This window comes from Schistocerca cancellata, chromosome 2 (assembly GCF_023864275.1).
Source record: "Schistocerca cancellata isolate TAMUIC-IGC-003103 chromosome 2, iqSchCanc2.1, whole genome shotgun sequence".
NCBI classification, from domain to species: Eukaryota; Metazoa; Arthropoda; class Insecta; order Orthoptera; family Acrididae; genus Schistocerca; species Schistocerca cancellata.
Genome location: NC_064627.1, coordinates 479,731,123 through 479,743,612, shown reverse-complemented (window position 1 = coordinate 479,743,612; position 12,490 = coordinate 479,731,123). Strand labels below are relative to the sequence as shown.

The following is a 12,490-nucleotide window of genomic DNA, read 5'->3' as shown; positions in this document are numbered from 1 at the left end:
TCGATGACGGTTTGGATGTACCGTGCACTATTCAGTGTTCCCTCGACGATCACCAGTGGTGTACGGCCAGTGTAGGAGATCGCTCCCCACACCATGATGCCGGGTGTTGGCCCTGTGTGCCTCAGTCGTATGCAGTCCTGATTGTGGCGCTCACCTGCACGGCGCCACACACGCATACGACCATCATTGGCTCCAAGGCAGAAGCGACTCTCATCGCTGAAGACGACACGTCTCCATTCGTCCCTCCATTCACGCCTGTCGCGACACCACTGGAGGCGGGCTGCACGATGTTGGGGCGTGAGCGGAAGACGGCCTAACGGTGTGCGGGACCGTAGCCCAGTTTCATGGAGACGGTTGCGAATGGTCCTCGCCGATACCCCTGGAGCAACAGTGTCCCTAATTTGCTGGGAAGTGGCGGTGCGGTCCCCTACGGCACTGCGTAGGATCCTACGGTCTTGGCGTGCATCGGTGCGTCGCTGCGGTCCGGTCCCAGGTCGATGGGCACGTGCACCTTCCGCCGACCACTGGCGACAACATCGATGTACTGTGGAGACCTCACGCCCCACGTGTTGAGCAATTCGGCGGTACGTCCACCCGGCCTCCCGCATGCCCACTATACGCCCTCGCTCAAAGTCCGTCAACTGCACATACGGTTCACGTCCACGCTGTCGCGGCATGCTACCAGTGTTAAAGACTGCGATGGAGCTCCGTATGCCACGGCAAACTGGCTGACACTGACGGCGGCGGTGCACAAATGCTGCGCAGCTAGCGCCATTCGACGGCCAACACCGCGGTTCCTGGTGTGTCCGCTGTGCCGTGCGTGTGATCATTGCTTGTACAGCCCTCTCGCAGTGTCCGGAGCAAGTATGGTGGGTCTGACACACCGGTGTCAATGTGTTCTTTTTTCCATTTCCAGTGTATAAGAGTCGAGCGGCACAAAAGGGGCAGTGGTTGGGAAGGGAGTGAGACAGGGTTGTAGCCTCTCCCCGATGTTATTCAATGTGTATATTGAGCAAGCAGTAAAGGAAACAAAAGAAAAGTTCGGAGTAGGCATTAAAATCCATGGAGAAGAAATAAAAACGTTGAGGTTCGCCGATGACATTGTAATTCTGTCAGAGACAGCAAAGGACTTGGAAGAGCAGTTGAACGGAATGGACCGTGTCTTATAAGGAGTATATAAGATGAACATCAACAAAAGAAAAACGAGGATAATGGAATGTAGTCGAATTAAGTCTGGTGATGCTGAGGGAATTAGTTTAGGAAATGATACACTTAAAATAGTAAATGAGTTTTGCTATTTGGGGAGCAAAATAACTGATGATGGTCGAAGTAGAGAGGATATGAAATGTAGACTGGCAATGGCAAGGAAAGCGTTTCTGAAGAAGAGAAATTTGTTAACATCGAGTATAGATTTAAGTGTCAGGAAGTCATTTCTGAAAGTATTTGTATTGAGTGTAGCCAAATATGGAAGTGAAACATGTACGATAAATAGTTTGGACAAGAAGAGAATAGAAGATTTCGAAATGTGGTGCTACAGAAGAATGCTGAAGATTAGATGGGTAGATCACATAACTAATGAGGAGGAATTGAATAGAATTGGGGAGAAGAGGAGTTTGTGGCACAACTTGACTAGAAGAAGGGATCGGTTGGTAGGACATGTTCTGAGGCATCAGGGGATCACAAATTTAGCATTGAAGGGTAGTGTGGAAGGTAAAAATCGTAGAGGGAGACCAAGAGATGAATACACTAAGCAGATTCAGAAGGATGTAGGTTGCAGTAAGTACTGGGAGATGAAGTAGCTTGCACAGGATAGAGTAGCATGGAGAGCTGCATCAAACCAGTCTGAGGACTGAAGACCACAACAACAACAACAACAACAACAACAACAACATACTTTGCTGTCGCCTACGTGTTGCAGCAGGCGAGGGGCGGCTGATCGGCGGCGGGCAGGCTGTGCGCGGGCAGTTCCCTCACGCGGCCTACCTCAACATCGACGACGGGGCAGCCACTTGCGGCGCCACGCTGCTCACCGAGGTGTGGCTGCTCACCTCCGCACAGTGCCTCTCCGGGTAAGTGCGCTGCCTCAGACCACACACGCTCCTTGTCACTGGATGAATGGGTAACTACAAGGAAAGCTTTTTTCACTGGACGAATCGTGGTAGTCTACTGACTGAAACCACAAGCATCCCTTCAGAGAATACAAGAAACACCCGTTACCATTTGGCGAGCAGTCTAAGAGTGATGCCTGAAAGCAAAATCATATCTCCCCAATTTCCATAAATACTTGCTTCCATTAGGCAAATCGTGTGAGTGCCCTGACCGATACTGCAGTTGTGCCTCCACAAACCGTAAGCTGAAAGCACAAACTGTAAGTTGAAACCAAAAGCCCCCAGAAACTACCAGAAAGTAATATTTTCACTGAACGAATCGGATAAGAACGCTGTCTGAAACTATTGGGGTCCCTCCAAAACTACCTCCAGAACTACAAGAAAAAATGATGTTTTCACTGAATGAAGCGGGTGATTATGTAACCACAAACATACCCTCGCAAAATTCCAGAAAAAACTTGTGTAAGTGAACTGACTGAAATCACAGGTATGTCTCCACAAACCGCCAGAAACACTTACTTTCCCTGAATGAATCTGGCTAAGTAGCTTCAATCCAACTGGCTTTTAAAAAATAAATACTGATCTCCGGCAATGAACTGAGCTAAACTAAGCGAGCGCAACATTAGGCCATTGCACACAAAACAACTTGGCCAACCTGGTTTTAATGCTGTCTTTCCTCTTCTTGTCTCGAAGGTACGAAAAAATATCCACTTTAGTCGCCTGCATCGTAAAAGCGAAGGATGATTGCCAAGCAATTAGGCGCGGTCGCTAAAGGAAATAATTAATTTACGGAACTGTATGAATACTCTTAACTCTTGTATTCAAAAACTGTTTTGATGAGGACTGCCATCGTCATTTTGTCTTGAAAGACAAGTTTACTAAGTCATCAGTCCAACACGACTGCCGGCAGGAGTGGCCGAGCGGTTCTAGGCGCTACAGTCTGGAACCGCGCGACCGCTACGGTCGCAGGTTCGAATCCTGCCCCGGGCATGGACGTGTGTGATGCCCTTAGGCTAGTTAGGTTTAAGTAGTTCTAAGTTCTAGGGGACTGGTGACCTCAGGTGTTGAGTCCCATAGTGCTCAGAGCCATTTGAACCATCCAACACGACTAATTTCAACCCTGTCTCAGAGAGCAGTCAGAGGTCGTCTCAGATACCAGTCAGAGATATTCCAGATCCTAACTTGGACCAGAGATAACATACTTTTACAATCCCTGAACAAAGTGGCGCATTGCTAAGGCAGTGGCGTCGTTGGAGGAGCAGTACAGTGCGAAACCCTACGCAGCCGTTCAAGTTTAGGTCTTCTGTTTTTCCCTTTCAAAAACACTTAGACCGCGTGCTGAGATAGTACTTTGAAAAGCACGCAAACTGTTTCCTTTCCCACCCTTGTCCTCTCTGACCTAGTGCGCCGTGTTTTGTAACCTCTTTTTCGACGGCAAACTACAAACCAATATTCCTTCTTTTTTTATACTGTAAAATCTCCATTCGTCTTCCTGCTGAGTCTCATGAAAGAAAAGTTCTCGAAGTAATGGATTAGAAGTACGAGAGTACGGAGGTTTCTAACATAGCACTTTTGCGCCTATCTTTCACCCCTTAATCTCATCACATGTCCATATCATATTAAAGGCCATTTTTCCACTCTTCAATTATGTGCGCGAGAATCTTCTTACGCTTCCTGTTTTCTTTATTTTGAATCTTCTCTCGCTTTGAAACTTCACAAATTTTCTCTCAAAGAAGCCGTACAAGAGGAAAAAAGAGGAAGACGCTGCGCAGTAAGGAAAAATAATGTGGAGGAATATCCGCAACGAAGACATTTTATTTGAAAGAAAATTTATGCAGTGATCGAGAGGACTGTATGCGGAGTTACGAGAAACGGTCTAAGGAATTGTAAAGAATCCAAAAATAAAAGAAAAACCATCTGATTTAAACGAAATTATCTGGAAATCTCTTAGAGAGAATGTAGGAAAGTAAACGAAAATTTGGTAAGAGAAGGAAATGAAGGCGATAACAGTGTCAAGTAAACAAAATAGAAACTTAAGATGCGTAATGCCGCACGTCACCAAGATGGCACAGTAACTAACAACGACATAACGTTATACAAGAACTCCAAAGGTTTTTTAAATGGCACTCTTCAGAAGCTGAATAAAAAAACACAGACTGTTAATACTGAGATAATGACATTCCACAAGTAAAAGGAAAAATGGAAGGAAGATTAGATTTTAACGTCCCGTCAACAGTGAGGTAATAGTGAGCGAGAGCAAGTTCTGACTCAGTAGTAAAATCGGCCGTGCCCTTTCAAAGGAACCATCCCAGCATTTGTCTTCAGCGATTTCGAGAAACCACGGAAAACCTAAATATGGATGGCTGGACGTGCGTTTGAACCGCCGTCCACCCAAATGCGTACAGTGTGCTAGCCACAGCGACACCTCGCTCGGTCCACAAGTAAAGCCACGAGAGATGTATAAAGTCGTCCGAAACATGAAGAAAGAGAAGGACCTGATGATGACAACTTCAGCAACAAAATTTAGACCGACAGCACTTGAGAAAAATGACATTAATTCATTCTATGCTAATATACTGAACAATATATACATCACTGCTACATCTGCCATTAGATGTCATGAGGGTAGTGAGGAATTCAGAATTGATAGATCAGTCAGACAACGTGACTTTGAATCTTAGAACTGGCTTTCAGTTTCTTTAACTATGAAAAAGGATATGTAAGAAGTTTTAGCGGAAGGTATCACAACCATTGCCGTTTTGCTGATTACATCGTTTGCCTCGAGTACCGGTGATGTTCAACGACAAGTGTAGATTTGAAACCTGTCCTGAACCTCCATCATAATATGATTACACAAGTTAACAATGAGACCATAGAACCAGTTGATTTTTTATACTTAAGGCACTTGGAAAAAGAGATTGGATAGATAGCAAACGAAATGAGTATCAAAGTGAACTGGAGTGTTATTCCTTGTGTACTTTGGGTAAACTACAAGGAGTTTTCAAAATTAAATTTCCGATGGGTCTCATACGGAAAGTTTACAGTATGTGAGGGTTACCGGTGTTACGGCAGTGAGACAGAATTCCAGTGCAAGACCCACTCACAAAGTGGAGGTTGCTCAGCAAGCAATGAAAGGCTACACAATGCGAATTACAAAGAGAGACAAGAGAAGAAATTGCAGTGAAAAGTCATCGAGTAACACAGAAGTGATATCCGGCGATGCCCAAGGAAATGTTAGAGGCCCTCTGCTGTTCCTAGTCTGTATATATGATTTAGGAGACAATCTGAGCAGCCATCTTATAATTTTTGCAGATAATGTTATCATTTACCGTATAGTAAAGTCATCGGCTTATAAAATCCATTTGCAAAATGACACAGACACGATATCCGTATGGTGCTTAAAATGGCAACTGTCCCTCAATGAGGAAAATTGTCAGGTAATTTACATGAGTGAGAAAAAAAATCCATTAAATTTCGATCATACAATAAATCGCACGAGTTTATAGGCTGTCAATTCGCCTAACTAGCTAGGAATTATAGTTACGAACAAGTTAAATTGGAACGATCACACAGATTATGTTTTGGGGAAGGAAAACAAAAGACAGCGTTTTATTGGCAGAACACTTAAAAGATGCAACATGTATACGAAAGAGACTGTCTGCGCTACGTTTCTCCGCCCTATGCTAGAGTCCTGCTGTGCTGTATGATATCCTTACCAGACGGGATTAACGGAGCACATCTAAAACGTTCAGGGAAGGACAGCTCGTTTTGTATTACACGAAACAGGGGAGAGACTGTAACGGATATGATAAGTGATTTGGGGAGGCAATCATTACAATAAAGACGGTTTTCGTTGTGGCGAGATCTTTTCACGAAATCACCTACTCTCTCCCCTGAATGTGAAAATAATTCATTGACGCCAACGTACACAGGAAGAAATCATCATCGCAACAAATTAAGAGAAATCAGAGCTCGTGCAGAAGTGAGTGTTCATTTATCCACTCACTGTTGCAGACTGCGTTGGTATAGATGCAGTCTGGATGTGGTTCGAGGAATTCTTCGCCACGCGCTTCAGTATGAACTGCAGAGTAGTCATATAGATTTAGATGTAGACGTAGATGTAGTAGACGTAAATACGACTGCAAGAGAAATTCAGCCAGAAGCAGATAGAGAGGAGAGCTGATAAGAGGTGGCTATACGACGTGGAGGGGCAACACGGGTGTCTGTTAAAGAATCTCAAGATGCATGGAGAAGTATGGAGGTGTCCTTTATCCAGCAGCAGATTACAAAATACTAATAATGATGTTAATGTTGTCTCCAGCGAGTTCTATTTCTACACCCTATCACATTTAACAAGCTTTCCCTCCACCCCAACACCATCCTGAAATTTCTTTTGGCTATGGAAATTTAAAATATGAATATAAATTAAATGAATATAAATTAAATGTGCTGACCAGACTCGACACAAAATTATCATCTAGAAACTTTGTACTATAAACAGAAAAAAGTGATTTTAAAGTCAAACAAAACTTTGCATTGAGATTACGCTACTTGACCACGGTTACTGGTACTAGTTTGCCTAGTTCGCGAAGTAGACTGAGTGGCACAACGACACATTGTTATTTCTACAACTGAAACTACACCAAAGAAAGTGGTACACCTGCCTAATTTCGTGTAGGGACCCAGTGAACACACAGAAGTGCCGCGACACAACGTGACATGGACTCGGTTAATGTCTGAAATAGTGCTTGACGGAACTGACATCACGAATCCTGCAGGCCTGTCCATAAATCCGTAAGAGTACGAGGGGGTTGAGATCTCCTCTCAGCAGTATGTTGCAAGGTATCCCAGATATGTTCAATAATGTTCATGTCTGGGGAATTTGCTGGCCAGCGGAAGTTTTTAAACTTAGAAGAGTATTACTGGAATTACTCTCCAGCAATTCTGGAAGTGTGGCGTGTCGCCTTGTCCTCCTGGAATTGGCCAAGTCCGTCGGAATGCACAATGGACATGAATGATGCAGATGATCACACAGGATGCTTACATACGTGTCACCTCGAGACTGCTGCTGGACTCGCTGCAGTTAAATTCTTCGCTGTCGCTGCCGCTGTTGTACGTCGCAGACATGCCTGGATATGGCAAGGGAGGCGAAGCCAAGAGGAAGTCGAGGTATCGCCTTCTCGCCGTCCTACTGGAGCACCTGGCCGATGAAGTGCGAAGGGGAAAGAAGAGCGAGAAGAAGATGAAGACGCAGCAGTGCTACAAGTGCCAACACCTTGACCATGAAGCAAAGTCCTGCAGCAATACGCATGAAGTGTGTGAAGGCACATGATACACGCGACTGTAATAAGCTGCGAGATGCTGCTCGGAAGTGCGTTAACTGCGGCGGCGCACACTCTGCAAACCATCGTCGTCGCAGCTACATAAGGAATTGAAGCAAGAAGGAGCGGAATAAGAAGACTAAGGCCGCTAAAGCTGGAGAAGTGGTCCAACAAGACAAGGCGGCCGCCCCGCCCCCTATCCAAGAAGGGAAAGAGGGCCGCGCCGCCGCGAAGAAGACGAGTACGATAGTTTCCGCGAATCGCTATCGAAAGCCACAGACGAACCAGTTGCCGCGCTTAAATCCGCAATGGCGGAGGAGAGGGCGTCCCCGAGGGCGGAATTGGAAGAGGCGCGCTTCAGGTGTGGCAACTGACGGAGGCCTTGACCCTTGCGACTCGCAAAGAAGAGGCGCCGACCCCCATTAGGAAGGGGGTAAATGCAGAAACTCATACGACCGTCTCTCTGGCCGAAGCGGAACACAGTTTGCTGGAGAGGTTGTCGAGGACATGGAGGAGGTGGTACAGAGGACTACGAAGAGGCAGCACAAGTCGCTGCTGTCCCTGCTATAGTCCGAGAGGAGGCTGCCAAACATGGCAAACATGACCACCTGCCGCTGCCAGACAACCCGCGAGCGGCTAAGCTGGTGATGGACATGCTAGCGGAGTCGCTGCAAACATATCCGTACCTCTATCATCCATACCCTTTTACCCCTCCCGATGTTCCCAAACTCCCTCTTCCCCATCAACCATATGACTTTGGTTGGGCAACTGCAAACCTGCACAACGTCGTCTCTAAAACAGACCTAGCTCTGATTAATTCCCATCCGATCTTCACGCCCCGGGATTGGCAATGCATCGTGGATGTGGTGCCAAGAGTCAGGACCAAGAAGAAACATCGCTAGATCTACTAGCACATAGAAGTTATTTTATCCTGCCTTGCTCGGACAAGTCCAGTTTTTCCCTTGTCTCTGTTATAACTCCCAACCCATTATTTTGGAGTAAATGTCGTAGGACAAAGACTCCTCTTTTTAGGCAACTTCTGGGAGGCTGTCATTCACAGTGAGCAAGAAGAGAGACGTGTCACCTCTCAGGGTCTTATCTAGACGTATCAGGAGTCCTGTAACACTACGACCTCGTTCGCCCCACACCAGGGAATTGACGGGAAATTAATATTGGCAGTACCCTTTTCGAGACTGGAACCCTGGCCCTCTTGGGCGGAAAGCCCAAGTGCACCTGACTAACACAATTAAACCACCAGTGGCGCTAGGAATTGATGGGAAATTAAAAATGGCTGTGCCTTTTCTGGGACTCGAATCCTGATTCTACTGGATGGAAAGCCCAAGTGTACCCCCTAACACATGGAAACTATCCAGATGCGGGAGAGGAAGGTTAAGTTAGTGTACTTTATTTATTTCGGCTGGGAAACTGACGTAAACATCGATCCTAATTACATAATTAACTACAAATATTTGGCCTAATTACACAACCATATGCCTAGTGCTACACAAGGATGGTATAAAATCGTAATACAACTCAAAAACTAAACCGTACAACTGATGTTATCCTGCTGGGAAAAAATTTCGCAGTACCTCTCGAAACTAGCGACAGACACACCCAAACTCTACCGCACACCTACAAGCTGGCGGGAAAAAGGTTAGGATGTAAGGTTGTATCTTTATTCTTTTTGGCGGGAAATACATTCAACTGACGAGATGCTGGTGTTGGACAGACAGGAGTTTAAAAAGTGTATTACCTGTAAGCATACAGTAGCTATTGTTGTTTGACATCAGAGTTCCCTACAGATGTCTGCTCAAAAACCATCCTGCAGCCCAGGTAATTGAAGCCAATTCACACTACCACAACTGATGGATAAATAAAATGCATCACACTTCTAATTACACTTCGAAATTGACGTGAAAAAACCAGCACTCGTAATGAACGGTCATAATGCAGCACATGTACTGGGAAAAATCATCGTCCTAAAAGACTGCAGAGTGCAGAGGGGGTGGTAGTTGAACATGTGTTCTTCTCGGTGTACAATCACAAACTGTCGAAAACCAATGCCTTCTCACTTGCCCTCACGCCTCCCCCTCCCCCTCCCCCTCCCCGCCTCTACGATGCTCCACTGAGTGTCTCATACCCCACTCTGCTTTCAACCATCTGGCCACTGCCTTAAGGTGACGCTCCTACACCTGCACCTAGTCAACTAAACAATAGGAGATAAAAGGATGACCGCCTCAAGTGCAACTTGTTCATCTAAAATATAGCGACAGAGCCCCCACACGCCGCACCCCTGGACAGAGAGTGGCTGTGTCTGGCGACCACCGCAGCACGCACCCCCCCCCCCCTCCCCCTTTCCCACAGCAGCCCGCCGTTTGGCTATATTTTAGATGAACAAGTTGCACTTGAGGCGGCCATCCTTTTATCTCCTATTGTTTAGTTGACTAGGTGCGGGTGTAGGACATCGCCTTAAGGCGGTGGCCAGATGGTTGAAAAAGCCGAGTGCGGGCAGCAGCCTTAGAGAGAGGTAGTGGGGCATGAGACACTCAGTGGAGCATCGTAGAGGGGGGAGGGGGAGGCGTGAAGGGAAAGTGAGAAGGCCTTGGTTTTAGGTAGTTTGTGATTGTACATCGAGAAGAACACACGTTCAACTACCACCCCCTCTGCACCCTGCAGTCTTTTAGGATGATGATTTTCCCCAGTACATGTGCTGTATTATGACCCATTCATTATGAGTGCTGGTTTTTACATGACAATTTCGAAGTGTAACTAGATCTGTGATGCATTTTTTTCTATCATTTGTGGTAGTGCGTATTGGCTTCGATTACCTGGGCTGCAAGATAGTTTTGAGCAGACGTCTGTAGCGATCTCTGACGTCAAACTGTCGCGTCCCAGCACAGCTTTGTAGTGCGATCAGCACGTTGACGACAATCTGAGGGTTGTTTGAGTGTCCACCTTTATTGTCGGAGATGAGAGGGAGAAAGCTCACCGAGGTACAACTGGGTGGTTATTGGGTACAGTGGTAACCTTTTAGGATTAATGGCAGGCTGCGTATGCTGAAGAATTCAGTATTTACCTAAGTAATATCTTTATTCTCTTTGATAAGTTATAAAAGAGGTGCCAGTTCCTAACCCCTTTCTGTATTACTTGACACACTCAATTTACTCTTCTCAGCAGGCCACTCGCCTAAGCTTACAAGAGACAATTACTATTCCGCAAATTGTTCTTCACCGACTTCTCGCTGTGAATATTACTTCTGCATGCTCAGGTGGCGGTGGACTGGCGTACTACTGCTCTCGGACTCCTCCATCAGACTACTCCATCAGAAGTCTCCGTCAGAATTCTCCATCAGACTCCTCCATCAGACTGACGCATCTCATTTTACCTCTTGCTTCTATACCGTCTAAGTTGCGGCTGACCCTCGATAATAGCCTTTCGGGATATTACCATTATCTGGCTGTCTTGAGACGTAAATACTTTAATGTCGGTTTCTCCTAGAGGTTTTTGCTCGATGTTACCACTTACGAATAATGGAAAACTTCTGTTGACGTCAGGGCTGGTATCCCTTGGCGCAGTCTCAAGTAGTTCCATCACGTGTTTAGTCCGTGATCTGATGGGCTACTGGAGGTCCCTACTTCACATAACATATGGAAAACTTTTGTTGTCGTCTGACTGCAGTTCAAACAATATCTTAATGTGCGTGTTTTGATCGTATGCATCTGATCTCTCTCCCCTTCACAAATGTCCTCCGCTAGGGTTTCTCAATGCTTGAACTCTGAGGCCTCCAACTTCTTGAAGTGACAATTGTTCTCCGCTCATTTCATCTGACAAGTATTTCTTAATAAAATCATTATTAATTTTTTTTCTTGGGACTGGAAAAAAAGTGATAGATACTGTATGCTTACAGATAGAACACTTTTTAAACTCCACTCTGTCCAACACCAGCATCTCATCAGTTGAACATATTTCCCGCCAAAAAGAACAAAGATAGTACCTTACACTCCAGCCTTTTTCCCACCAGCTTGTAGGTGTAGGGTAGAGTTTGAGTGTGTCTGTCGCTAATTTCGAGTGGTGTTTCGAAATTTTTTTTCCAGCAGGATAACGCCAGTTGTATGGTATCATCAGTTTTTGAGTTGTATTGCAGTTTTATACAACCCTTGTGTAGCACTATGCATATGGTTCTGTAATTAGGTCCAATGTTTGTAATTAATTATGTAATTAGGATCGATATTTGCGTCAGTTTCCCAAGCAAAATGATTAAAGTACACTAACGTAACCTTCCTCTCTCGCATCTGGACAGTTTCCATGTGTTAGGGGGTACACCAGGGCTTTCCATCCAGGAGGACCAGGGTTCATGTCTCGGAAAGGATACCGCCAATTTTTATTTCCGGCCAAAATTTGGAATTCCTGCCAGTAGGGTAGTTTGGTGTGGGGAGGAGGAGATGGAGGAGGGGGCTGGGGCCCACATGCAACTGAGAAAACACGTGACGTCATCGAGGGGTGGGGTGGGCGTGGTCGGGGGCGGGGATGAGCGGGTGCTAGGGTGATTAATTGATATCAATTTGATCTCAAAAGTGTGCTGATACCGCCACTACGCTACTACAAGCCTCCACCAGCTTGAACAGTCCCCTGCTGACATGCCGATGGATTTTTGAGGTTGTCTCCATACCTGTACACGCCCATCCACTCGATACAACTTGAAACGAGGCTTGTCCGACCAGGCAACATGTTTCCAGTCATCAACAGTCTGATGTCGGTATTGACGGACCCAGGCAAGGCACAAAGCTTTGTGTAATGCAGTCATCAAGGGTACACGAGTGGGCCTCCGGCCCCGAAAGCCCATATCGACGATGATTTACTGAATGGTTCACACGCTGACACTTGTTGATGGCCCGCATTGAAATCAGAAGCAATTTGCGGAAGGGTTGCATTTCTGTCACACTGAGCGATTCTCTTCAGTCGTCGTTGGTCCCAGAGTTGCAGATTCCTTTTTCCGGCCGCAGGGAAGACAGAGATTTGATGTTTTACCAGTTCCTGATATTCACGGTACACCCGTGTAAT

At 46.0% G+C, this 12,490-nt stretch overlaps 1 protein-coding gene across 1 annotated transcript in view; it reads left to right on the top strand.

Annotated features, from left to right (window-relative positions):
- Window positions 1-12,490, top strand: part of LOC126155401 (chymotrypsin-like elastase family member 1) — a 129,059-nt gene that overhangs the window by 71,304 nt on the left and 45,265 nt on the right. The window contains exon 2 of the mRNA XM_049916225.1: window positions 1,919-2,069. Coding sequence (XP_049772182.1) covers window positions 1,919-2,069 — 151 coding nt within the window. The remainder of the gene's footprint in view (window positions 1-1,918; window positions 2,070-12,490) is intronic.